This window comes from Vicugna pacos, chromosome 9, assembly GCF_048564905.1.
Source record: "Vicugna pacos chromosome 9, VicPac4, whole genome shotgun sequence".
Classification (NCBI taxonomy): Eukaryota; Metazoa; Chordata; class Mammalia; order Artiodactyla; family Camelidae; genus Vicugna; species Vicugna pacos.
The window spans coordinates 27,069,830-27,081,943 of NC_132995.1; the positions used below are offsets into that span (position 1 = coordinate 27,069,830).

The window sequence follows — 12,114 nt, forward strand, 5'->3', positions numbered from 1 at the left end:
GCATATGTGGAAAGCATCTAGTTGATCTGCACACGACTTTGTCGTGGCCAATTGATTTGTTTGATCCCCACTGCACCATGAGACCCAGAGGGCCAGGGTGAGTTCTGTCCACTTGTGAGGTCCCAGCAAGGACTAAGTGCTTTAGGAAGCATTTGTTGAACAAACGAGCAAAGTTGCAAAATAATATGTGCAAAGCCCTCTGTTAGGGCAGAAGGGACAAAGAGAACCCAAGATGACTAGGGATCCCAGATCCCCGCCACCAGCACAGGGCCCGGCCCAGAGGGAGCACCTGATAATCACCGAACTTGTGTCATAGTTCTTACTGGGGCTAAGAGAATATCTGTTGAACCAATGAATGGAGAAGCAGCTGGAACCGCGGGCGCGGGGAGCTTCCGGCTCTGGGGCAGCGTCCCTGCTCAGGCTCCAGACTCCACGCTGACAAGACCAGAGGGCCTTTGGCGTTCAGCGTGTCCTCGGCACGGCCACAGCACTGGGCGCAGAGGCAGGCATTCTGCATGGAAACACTCTGGGAAGAATGGGTGAGTCTGAGGGGGACAGACCTGGGGAGCTGGCCTTACAGCAGGCAGAGTAGATTTCAGGCCAGAAGAGATAGCAGGGACTGAAGTCTTTGGAGGGGTGCAGTCCCAAAGTGCCCGCCTTGGCTCAGCTCCTGGTCTATGCTCGTGGAGGGGCACGACCTTGAACCCAAGGTCTCTACTGTTAAAATCATTCGTTCCCCCTCACATGTGGCCCCCATCCACCCTGCCTGGCAAGTGTAAGGGCCCTTGATGCTTAAATGAATGGTGAGTGATTGAATGAACGAATGAACAAGTAAGTGCAAGAATAAGCACACCCCAGGAAGCTCCATCGCCCGGGAGCCGAGAGGAGCCTGCCTGACAAGGGAGATGGTGTCCCACCTCGCCGTGAGTGGAGGTCTCTGGAGGCCAGAGCCATGCCTGGACCAGACCAGTGGGGAGGACAGTCCATGATCAAAGTGCTGTTCCTGATCGGGGCAGGTGGCTGAAGTGGGCTCACTGCGCTTGGAAAATGAATCATGAGGAGCCTGGGCAGGACGAGAGGGGATCCCCAAATGCCCTCCCACCATATGGCCACCCCTCCATGACAGGAAGAGGGCTGAGCCCTGCCTGCTGGGGAAACAGGCTCCAGGGGATCAAGGGAGCTCCAGGCTTCAAGGGAGGAGGCAGAGGAACTGAGAAGTGGAGACGTCCTCACGGACCACAAGTTCAGGCAGCATCCCCAGTGACACTCAAGCTTTCAGTTCTCTTACTGGAACTCTAGTAGCCACACCCATCACTCCTAAATGCACCCACAGATGCACAAGCAGATTATGGCACAAGGGAGTGCACCAACCCTCGTGGACACACACGTAGACTCAAAAGTATACACATGCGCACTCACACTCAGGCATACACACCCGCACACACACAGTTTCACCAGCACCAACACCCACTAATGTATACCCAGATATCCTCGAACAAAGATGGCCCTTCTGGCCTTGCATGTGAGGCCAGGGGTGCTCAGGGTCCGGAGCTGGGCGGGAGCTGTGCGGTCCTCCAGGCTGTGGAGCACAGCACAGGGAAAGCAGGGGAGGACTCTCCCACTCTGTCTCTCTCCTGCTGGGCAATTGGCCGCCCCCACCCACCCGGCCCGCCCTCACCTCAACACCTCCTCTGGTCCATCTCCCTTACTCTATCCCTCAAAGACCCCCTCCTTCCCTAGAGCTTCAGTCCCCAATGGGAGATGCAACCACAGGAAGATAGAACTTTGCATTCAAAGCGTCTCCTCTGCCATGAGCTTCTTCCCCGGGGCCCAGGCCAGCTGAACCAAAGCTGAACCCTGGGGCCTTAGCCAGGGCTGCCTCCCCCAGCATGGCCCCAAGCAGACTCAGAGGGACCCAGAGCAGAAAGAACACACTTGAGGATGGTGGAGAAAGGAGGAGAGAGGAGAAGGAGAGGGAAAGACGGCCCTTGCTGCTGAATTTCCACTATCATGATGGCCGCTCACATTTATTGAGCGCCTACTATGTGCAGACACTGTTTATTCTCTCAATGTTCATAATCACTCTGCAAGCTCCACTTTTGGGATGGAGAAAGTGGAGTTTCAAGAGGTTAAATCACTTGGCCAAAGCCCCCAGCTGGTGAGTAAGGGGAACTGGGATTCGACCCCAGGCAGCGCTCTCCAGAGCCACCATCTGAGCTGCCGCCCCTAGCTCCATGCCCCAGACCACCCCAGACAGTCCTGCTCTGGGTAACAGAAAGCTGCTGAGACCTGGACAAGCCATTAACCTGGACATCTGTTACCCTGCTGTAAGATGGACCATGAGAGAACCCAGTCTACCTCCTCACCCTTCACCCTCACAAGCACCGTGAGCCTCTGGGGAGTCGATGGGGGCCGGGGTCTGCCCACACAAGCTTGAAGTTGGGGTGAGGTTGTTATTATCAATAAACAGAGGGGGAGGCAGAAACCTCAGTGCTTCATGCTCCAGCCGCCAGCAGCCTCGGCCCCACAGGAACCCAGTCCTCAGAGAGCTGGTTGCTATGGATACACTCCCGAGGGTCCCAGCCTGCCAGCCCCCAAGCCCCTGTGCAGCCCCCAGAGTCTGCTCTTGTATGCGTGAGTCCTGGGGGAGGGAAGGGTGAGCGAACAGACAGCTGGGCCCCTGCCCCGAGGCGTGCCCAGGCAGGGGGCAAGGCCCCAGAGGCTATGCCCCCGCTGGGGAGGTACCCGGGCTTTGTCTAGCTCCTTTCTGCAAATGGCCCATCTGCCCAGGCCTCTAGATGTGAGTTTCAGCTCCCATCCTCTCACAAGGCCAGGGACAGGGAGAGGAAGGCCTGTCAGCCTTCCAGAAAACAGGCCCCCTCGGGTCTGAAGCCCTGCACTGGCATGCACAGCTGTGCATCTTTGGGTATACGGCTCCACCTTTCTAAGCCGGGGCCCTCTCTTTGCCGAAGCAAGGGTCACAGCCAAGGTCCGGGTTGTTTCCATGGAAACAATGTAAGAGTGGGCGCTCACACAGTAGGGGCTTTATGAAGTGGTGCCTGATGCAGGATCCAGGGCAGAGACCAGGACGGAGGAGGCTTCCATAGTGGGAGGGCTTGGGAGCACTAGAAGCAGCCCCTTGGCCATCTGGAGCCCCGGCACAGTGTGGACTGTGCCGAAAAGGCAGTAGAAGGGCATACAGGGGCCTGGCCCTGCCACTGTCCCACCACCTAAACACTGGGCTGACTGGCCTGGGCCCCACCCAAGCCGGCCTCTCCCCTCTGGCAACCAGATGGGCCCCAGAGGTACTGGGTGGAGGGCTGGCCAAGAGCTCAGGCTGGGTTACCACACATGACCTGGGCTCAAATTCCTTCTCTGCCTCTTGAAAGCCGGGGGCTCATGGTAAACTGCCTAATTGTCCCTTCCCTCCCTTTCCTCATCTGCAAGGTGAGTGTCATAAGGATTAAACAGATAGAAAGTGCCTGACACATCCTTATTCCTCGATAAGTGTGAGCTGTGACTATAAATGGGGAAATTACAAGTGAAGGTTACTACATGCCCAGTGCTTCTTTCGTCGTTTAATCCTCGAGGCAAAACACTGAGGTCAGCAGGGGAACAGTCACAGTGTTTGACAACTGAGGAGGGACAGGCACCCACAGACCACAGCAGATACCGTTTTAACAAGCAGAACGGCCCCCAGGTGATGCCCGCTTTGGAGACAGACACTATTACAGTGCTGTCACTACTGTTATTATTATTACCCTCTGGCTTTACAGGTGAGGACAGAAGCCCAGAGAGGTCAAGTCACGGGTGGGTACTGGAAGAGGGAGATTTTCACGCAAGCCATCTGACTCCCGGGCCCATATGGTTTCCAGCCCACCCACCCTGGCAGCCAGTAGGCTGAGGCTGAGGAGGACAGAGCTGGGCAGTTGTGATGGGACTGTGCTCAGGACCCCTGAAGGGTGTCCTACTGGACCCTTTCCTAGAGGACTTGCACAGTCAAAAGGCCTTGAGAAAGTGGGGTGTTACCACCCCTAAAAGGAGCTCTCTGCTCCAGACAGGCCTCCGAGGAAAGGCCTCAGTCCCCAGCAAGACACATGGCCCTGTCCTTATTCAGACGCGTCTCTCTGCAGCCAGGTGTTGTTGGCTGGGTCCTCCAGCTCATTGGCCTCATTGGGGAATTGGCCAGGAGACCCCCTAGGGGTCTCTCCAGCCCTCCTTCTCTCTCACTCTCTCTCCTCCTCAAAATCCCAGAGTCCCAGGCCCCAGTTCTGATCCTGCAGTGAAACCCCCTCAGCAAACATCCCTGTCTTCCAGCAGGTGCCTGTGACAGGTGGCCCTTCCCCAAATCCTGCCTCCCTGCCAGTGGTGCCAGCAGCGGCCCTCAAGGGAAAGATACTCCTGAGATCTGCTTGGCACCTCCTTGGTCTGGAAGCAGACAACACAGATTTGATGGGAATCCCTGGACCCATTATGCCTGTCACCTGCAGGTGCCCCTTGGTCACCATTCCCAGGGTCGCTGTGGACCCTCCAGTAGCTGGACTTCCCCTGCCTCATTGAAACCCACTGATTATGGGTCTGTGGCCCCTCCTGGTCTGGGAGCCCCCATGGCAGGGTCCATCTCTGACTCTCCTTGGCTGCCAGGCACCCTGAAGATAATGGGTGCTCAGGACAAATGTGATCAACTAATCAAACATTAATGATAAAGTAACTGGAAACGTGCTTAGGGCCTTTCATGTACCAGCAACTGCAACTGCACTAACTATAATGATGCTGTTGGTGATAATGATACCAGCTGGTGATTACTGCTAATATGACAGGCCGTAAGTGCCAGATTCTAAGCCCTTTATGTGCATATTACCTCTATGAATTGTCAGAAGAATCCTAAATCTAAAGCCCAGGGAGCAGAGTGACTTGCCCAAGAAGACGCAATTAGCACTTAAATCCACCCCTGATCAATAACCAAGAGACAGCCAACAACGAGGGCACATTCACAGCGTCAGCCACAATCCTAGGCCCTTTACCCACACTGTGCCCTTGGCCCCTCACTATAGTTCTATGAAGGTGAGACATTATTATTCCCATTTTACAGATGAGCACTTGGCAAATAAAGCCTAGGGAGATAGATGATGTATCCCCATGTCACACAGGAAGGGAAATGGCAACACTGGTGTCCAAACTCAGAGTCTACCTGAGAGCAGATGTGCTTAACCACTGCACAACGGCGCTGCTTCTCTGGGCTACGAGGGGGGCCACTGCCCGGAAATAAAGAGCTCAGCACAGGGGCTCCTCTGGACATCCGCAGAGCCCCAAGGAGCAGGGACCAGGCTCAGGCTGGCTGCACTTACCCGGGGCACAGGTGACGTCTGGGCGCCTTTCCGGGGCCCACTGGTCTCTGGGGTGAGGTCACGATGGTCCACCTGCATGTGGCTCTCCAGGTCCTCAGCACTCTCGAACTTGACACTGCACTCAGGGCAGCGGAGGCCGGTGCAGGGCCGGTCGGCAGGCTCGGGCGGGACCAGGCCGCCCACCTGTCCGTTGGAGCTGCGGGCCATGCAGCCAGCGCACAGGCCATAGGGGAGCCCGTTGACGTCGAGTTTCACCAGGTCCTGCTTGCTGCGAAACTCTTTTAGGCACAGGGCACACTTGTAGAGCTTCTGCAGCCCCTGGCCATTGGGGGAGGATGCGGCCGAGCTGCCCGCCAGCTTCTGCATGTGGAAGGTGCCATGGATCTTGAGCTCGAGCGTGGAGGTGACCGTCTGCATGCAGACCACGCAGCGGAAGCCGGTGAGGGAGTTGCGCAGGTCGGGGTGCATCTGGCAGTGCTCGATAAACTCCTCCTCGCTCTGCAGTGGCATCTTGCAGATGCGGCAGGTGCCGGTGTCCAGGCTCTTGCTGTGGGTCACCTTGTGCTCAGTGAGTGTCAGCAGTGAGGGGAAGCGCTCGCCGCAGATGGGGCACATGTAGTGCTTGGCGGGGCCCCGGTGCGTCTGCAGGTGCTCCCGGAGGCCGTTCTCCGAGAAGAAAGTCCGCGAGCACACGTTGCACTTGTGGCTGCCCTTGATGAACTCGGCCTTCTTCCTCGAGCCGTCGTCCTCGCCCGGTCGGATGTTGTGGTCCCGCAGCCTGTGGTTCTGCAGCAGCACCTCCATGGTGTAAGCAGCCCCACAGATGTCGCAGCCATACATGGGCTCCGACGCGTCCACGTCATCCTCGCTTGCCTCGTGGCTGTTGGGCGCCTCGGGGTTCTTCAGCAGCATACCCTGCAGGTCAGCCGGTTCGGCCTTCTTGGCGGCAGCTGGGGGCACCCCGTTGGCCGTGCCGTTCTCAGCCGCCGCATCAAACACGCAGTGCTTCTCCCGCAGGTGCTTCTCCAGCAGGATGATGGCGTGGAAGGCCTTGCTGCAGAACTTGCAGTTGTACTTCTTGCTGTGTGTGGTGATGTGGCACTGCAGCTCCACCTCAGTGCTGAAGGTCTCCCCGCAGAAGATGCACTTGTGTGCCTTGGCCGGGTTGCCCAGGTGGCTGTGTTTGACGTGCACCTGCAGGTCGGCCTCCTTGCGGAAGTCCCAGTTGCAGGCCGTGCAGCGATACATCTTCTTCTCGTTGCTGTGCTTCACTGCCAGGTGCACCTGGATGGACACCTTGGAGTCGAAGACCTCCTGGCACAGGGTGCAGTGGTACAGCACGAAGGTGTGCATGTCCAGCAGGTGCTTCTGCAGGTCGTCCACCGAGGAGAACTGCTTGTCGCAGCTCTCGCACACATAGTGGGTCGACGTGGTCATGTAGTGCACCGTCAGGTGCTGCAGGAGGGACTCCTGAGAGTCAAAGTCCTCTTTGCACTGGGGACACGCCTGCTTCCGCAGCAGCAGCTCTAGGTGCAGCTTCAGGTGGGTCTGGAAGCTCTCAAAGTTGGAGAACTTGAGGTCGCACTGATTACAGGGATACTCGCCGTTGGAGATGGAGTTGGCGCTCGCCGAGAGCCGCTGCCGCTTGGGGGAAGACACCTCCACGTCAGACGAGACCGGGCTCTGCTCCGCCTTGGACTTCTTGCTGTGGGCCAGCGGGATGTTCTTGTGGTTCTCCTTGATGTGCTTGGTGAGCTTCAGGATGGAGCCAAAGATGGGCGAATTGGTGCAGTAGGGGCAGGAATAGACCTCCATGAAAGACTGCGTGGGCTGCACGACTGGAGACTCTAGCTTGGCGCTGCCGACACTGCAGTGGGCCTGCTGGATGTGCTCGGTGAGGGAGGACTCGGTCAGGAAGCCCATGGAGCACTGGTTGCAGAAGAAGGCGTTATTGCCGTCGGGCGGGTTGGCATTGGGGCCACAGTGGGAGACGCGGATGTGCTCCTGCAGGCTGTTGATGTCGGCGAACATCTCAGGGCAGTAGTTGCAGTGGAAGGCGGAGATGTTGCCGAACTGCATCACGGGGTAGGCGTGGTTTTTGTGCAACTTGCGGACATGCTCGTTGAGGTTGTAGAGGGTGGGCATGGAGTCCAGGCAGATCTGACACGTGTGGCTCTGCTGTGGCTTATCCGCGTGGATGGTCTTCAGGTGGATCTCCAGCACGGCCAGGCTGTTAAAGTCCCGCTTGGAGCAGTAGGGGCAACTGTAGACCACCTTGGACCAGCCCTGCCCGTCATCCCGCATCTTCTTCTGGCCCCGCAAGGGCTTCAGGGTGGAGTCCGGGGTGGAGCCTCGCTCCACGGAGGCGCTGGAGTCTGGCGTGGCGCTGCTCATGGAGGCCACGCTGCCCAGCACGGGGTCAGGGCTGACACTGTGGTTGCTGGAGTCAGGCTGCCTGTGGCTGTCCAGGTGGCAGTAGACACCCTCCACCGAGGAGAACTGCTCGGGGCACATGGGGCACTTGTGTTTCTGGTTGGCGTGGGCTTGGTGGATGTGGGCGAGCAGCGCGTTCTCGTCGACAAAGACCTCGGGGCAGTGGATGCACTGCAGGTCGGCCTTCTCAGAGAGCTGCGGGTGGCGGGTGAGCACGTGCTTCTCCAGCTCCTCGGTCTGGCTGAAGGTGTCCTCGCAGTAGTCGCACATGAAGTCGTCCTTCTTGGCCTCCTTCTCGGACTTGGCCAGGTGCTCCTTGTTCTTCTTGTGGGCCTGCATGTGGCTCTGCAGCGAGCTGGTGGAGGAGAAGCCACGCTTGCAGACAGTGCACTTGAAGGGCTTGCTGGAGCTGTGGGTCTTCAGGTGGATCTTGAGGTGGTCACTGCGGGAGAAGGCCGCCTCGCACTCATGGCAGTGGTACTTCTTGTCACCCGTGTGCAGCTTGATGTGCCGGTCGCGGCTCCTCTTGTGCTTGAAGAGCCGGCTGCAGTAGGTGCACTTGAACGGCAGCTTGTCGCTGTGGATCTGTTCGTGCCTCTTCAAGTAGCTCAGGCGGATGAAGGACTTGTCACAGAACTGGCAAGGGTACGGCAGGCCCGTGCCCCCTTCCTCCTCACCCAGGCCGAGGTCACACCCATCTCCGATCATCTGCGTGGGTGACGCAACATCCTTGCTGGAGGGAGACGAGGCCACCCAGGAGAGTTGTGGGTCGTCGTCACCATCTGCAGGGGGAAGGCAGAGAGGAGATTAGAGGCAATTCCCAGGGCCGCGAGAAACAAGGACAGAGCCAGCTTCTCGACAGCTCGCGGGCTGAAGCTGTGCAGCTGGCCAACTGCTGCAGGAAGAGTGGGGGAGGGACCCCGGGGGTGGAAGCAAGTGGACATGCAGGTCTTCCCGTCTGCAGAGAGGGTGGCAGAGGCATGGCAGGATACGGAGGGGACATGCCTTTCCCCGCAGCAACACCTGCCGCACGGGGCCTTGCTGGATGCGGTACCACCCTCCCACAAGAGGTGAAGTCTCGGCCACTTCCTTGATTTGGGGGTGGGGAGGAGCCTGGGAAAAAAGTTATCGGAAATGACCTCACAGACCATCAGCCCCACAGGCCAAAAGGAGGCAAGTCCCATCAACTGATCAAGACCTGGGGGTTGATTCCCCCACCCCCTCCTAGTCTGGGGGGGAAATCCCACTGGTGCAGGGGGGCGTAGGCAGAACTTTGTAAGAAAATAAAATTTACTTTAATGAATTCAGCCATACTGCATTCAGTGGGGAATCAGGAACTGATGAAGTTGGAGCTGCTGCCTCAGGGACAGACATGAGGTAGAAATCACAGGTATATGGCATCAGCCCAAGAGCACAAACGGAGGTAAGCAAGGGGCACTTGAGAAGGGGCTGCAGGGTTCCCAGCCCAAACCATCCCAAAGGGGGATGTTTTCTTTGTTCCTTCTCCACCTCTGGATTTGCCCCAAGTCCACTCAGGACCCCAAGAGCTGGCCCGATGGTGCAGTGATTAGAGATGGGACTGGGATCCAGATGGCCACCGAGCTCAGAGCCTAGTGGTCCTTAAATCCACCGTGGCAGGGAGGGGGACACTCAGGGAAGGGGATCACTCCTGCCCCGCCCCCCATCCCTGGCCTCTGCTGGCTGGCCAGTCTCAGAGGAAAACTAAACAAACCAAGGCGTGGCTGTTTCTGGGAGAAAAAAAAAAGGCACCCAAGACACAGCAAATAAAACCAGTGAAGTTTCCTGAGACACAGCAGGGGTTGAACCAAGCCAGCCCGAGCAGGGAGCGAGTTCCACGGCTCAAGTTTCGTGTTGGGTGGATTTAAAACTTAATAATGAATGAAACGGACCGCAGGCTGCTACAAGCAGGGGAGAGACAAACAAAAGCTCAGATTCGGCTGCACTGACCTTGCTCTTCTAACCCCGAGGAAATAAACCACTGCCCCCGCCTCTCCGGCCCCCAGTCAGCCCAGCCTGGTCTTAAGAGAAGTCTCACAGACTTAACCCAGAAATTCTTGGCCAGAGGCAGCCTAGACCCTCTTGAAGGGAAGGGCAGGGGAACCGCAGTCTCAGGCTTGGGCAGGCACCGGCACGCACACCTGCAAACATACACACACACACACACACACACACACACAGAGCTCACACATGACTCCCACAACTCACACATGGGCTCAGACATGCCAACTCACACTCACCTACACACACTTGCACACATACACACACACCATCACACTCACACACAATCACATACAGTCACGTACTCACAGATACATCCATTCACACGGCATCATTCCCACTATCACTCACACACAAGCTTGAACACCCATGCACACTCACCTGCAGACACAAACACACCATCATGGAGTCACAGCTCACACCCGGGGGACCCATAACCCCGGGCTCCCACAGCTGCCAACCTCAAGATTTGAAGAGATAGTAAGGCTAACTGGAGGGTCTCTCACGGTCCCTTAGAGCTGGCTCTGAGCCTGCTCCTACACCCTACATCACCCCGATGCCCACCCCGGCCCCTGGCCCTGACCGTCTGAAGATCTGCCTGATCTCAGCTGGCACTGCTGGCAGAGCTCTGCTTGGCAGGATGCTGCTCTCCAAAGCTCCCAGCCCAGAGTCCCGCATCTCCCAGCAGCCTCCCGCCTCTGAAGCCCAGTCACCCAGCCCAGCCCAGGGTGCCTCCCAGAGAGAGGGTGCCTGCTCCCCAGGAGGCCTCATGTTACAGGGCCTTCGGACGGGCAGGACGCATCTGCTGCCAGCTCCTCGGATTAGAAGCGGCGGGAAGCGCCCCAGCCCCTGCCTGGTAATTCCCAGCTCTTGCCAGCTGGGCTCCACGGGGTGCAGACAAAGGGACCCAAGGGAGGAGCTGGCTGGAGCTGGGGCAGCTGCGGGACCCGCTCGGCCCCTGCCCCCTGGCCAGGCTCCACAGGCTTTTTATTATTTTGATATCTTAGCTCAGACTCACACAAGCTGGCACAGAACCCTTCCTGTGTGCCGGGCACTTCGCTCAGGGCTGTCTCAACCTCCCAGGAGGCAGGAACCAAGGCCCCTCCCACAGGTTACAGACCAGGAAACTGAGGCACAGCCACAGCGACTCTCCCCAGTCAGGCCCCCTGACACAGGTTGGTCATGTAAGACCACACCTGTGTAGGTAAGACCGGGTGAGGGGCCCCGTGGAAAGCTCCAGTGCAGTCATGGTCTGGCTCTCCATGGAGCCCTGACAGAACCACAGGGATGGCCCATCGTCTGCATTGCAGAGAGGAGTCCTGAGGCCCAGGAGGTGCCAGAGCTGGCTGGAGCTTGCTGGAGCTGGCTGGGCTGATGAGTGGAGAACCCAGGCTCAAACGCCCGCCAGTTCATAGGCGAGGAAGACAAGGAAGACACCTTGCCCAAAAGACCAAGCCCAGACACATCTTTGACTCACGTTTTCCGAGGATGAGAGCGGATACCTGCACTCAAACCCTCCCCCTCCATTCATTTGTCTGCCCGCAAAGCGTCACTCTCAACTCTTGGGGTCAGCTCACACGTTTGGAAAAAAACAGAGGCACTGGGAGGAGTGGATGAAAAACATTCATGTGAAAAAGCACTATTATTCCATGTACATGAACTGTCCAGACAAGGCACATCTGTAGAGACAGAAAGCAGATTAGTGATTGCCTGAGGCTGGAGGAGGGAGCAGGGATTGACTGCAAATGGGCAAGAGATGTCTTTTGAGATCATGGAAATGCTTGCAAACTGGATGACGGTGAAGGCAGCCCAGCTCTATTTACGAAAAGTCACAGAACTGCTCACTTAAAACAAGTGTCTGTTCTGGTATGCAAATTATACTTCAATAAAGCTGTTAAACAAAGGCATTAGTTGGCCAATAATAATAATTAGTACTAATTAGCACTACTAGCGCTAATAAAATTAGCAGCTATAGCTAGTAAGCATGTCCCAAGCGCCAGCACTGAGCTAAGTGCTTCTATTAACTGCAATTAATCTTTTTTCATCCTCCCATTGGTAACATCCCATTTTTAAGATGAGGAAGCTGAGGCTCAGAGAGGTGAGCAGCTTGCCCTGAGTCACACAGCTGGATGCCCCAGCGACATGTGGCCAGGAGCGTGGGGTCTACTCTCGCCCTGGCTCCCCCACGTCTTGGAGAAGGGGAATCAGCCTGGCCCAGCACCGCAGTCCCTGAGGTGCCTTATGGGGCTGCCTGGGTGCCTTTATTTTTCTGCAAACAAGTCTCAAAACTAAAGCAAAGCACATTATTCTGGGA

General features: G+C 57.2%; 1 protein-coding gene across 10 annotated transcripts in view; it reads right to left on the reverse strand.

The window, feature by feature from the left end:
• ZNF423 (zinc finger protein 423) overlaps nt 1-12,114 on the reverse strand; it is a 330,579-nt gene that overhangs the window by 121,427 nt on the left and 197,038 nt on the right. For all 10 annotated transcript variants that reach the window (XM_072967330.1, XM_072967320.1, XM_072967321.1 and 7 more), the window contains one exon: nt 5,349-8,563. In XM_072967330.1, the coding sequence (XP_072823431.1) occupies nt 5,349-8,563 (3,215 nt within the window). The remainder of the gene's footprint in view (nt 1-5,348; nt 8,564-12,114) is intronic.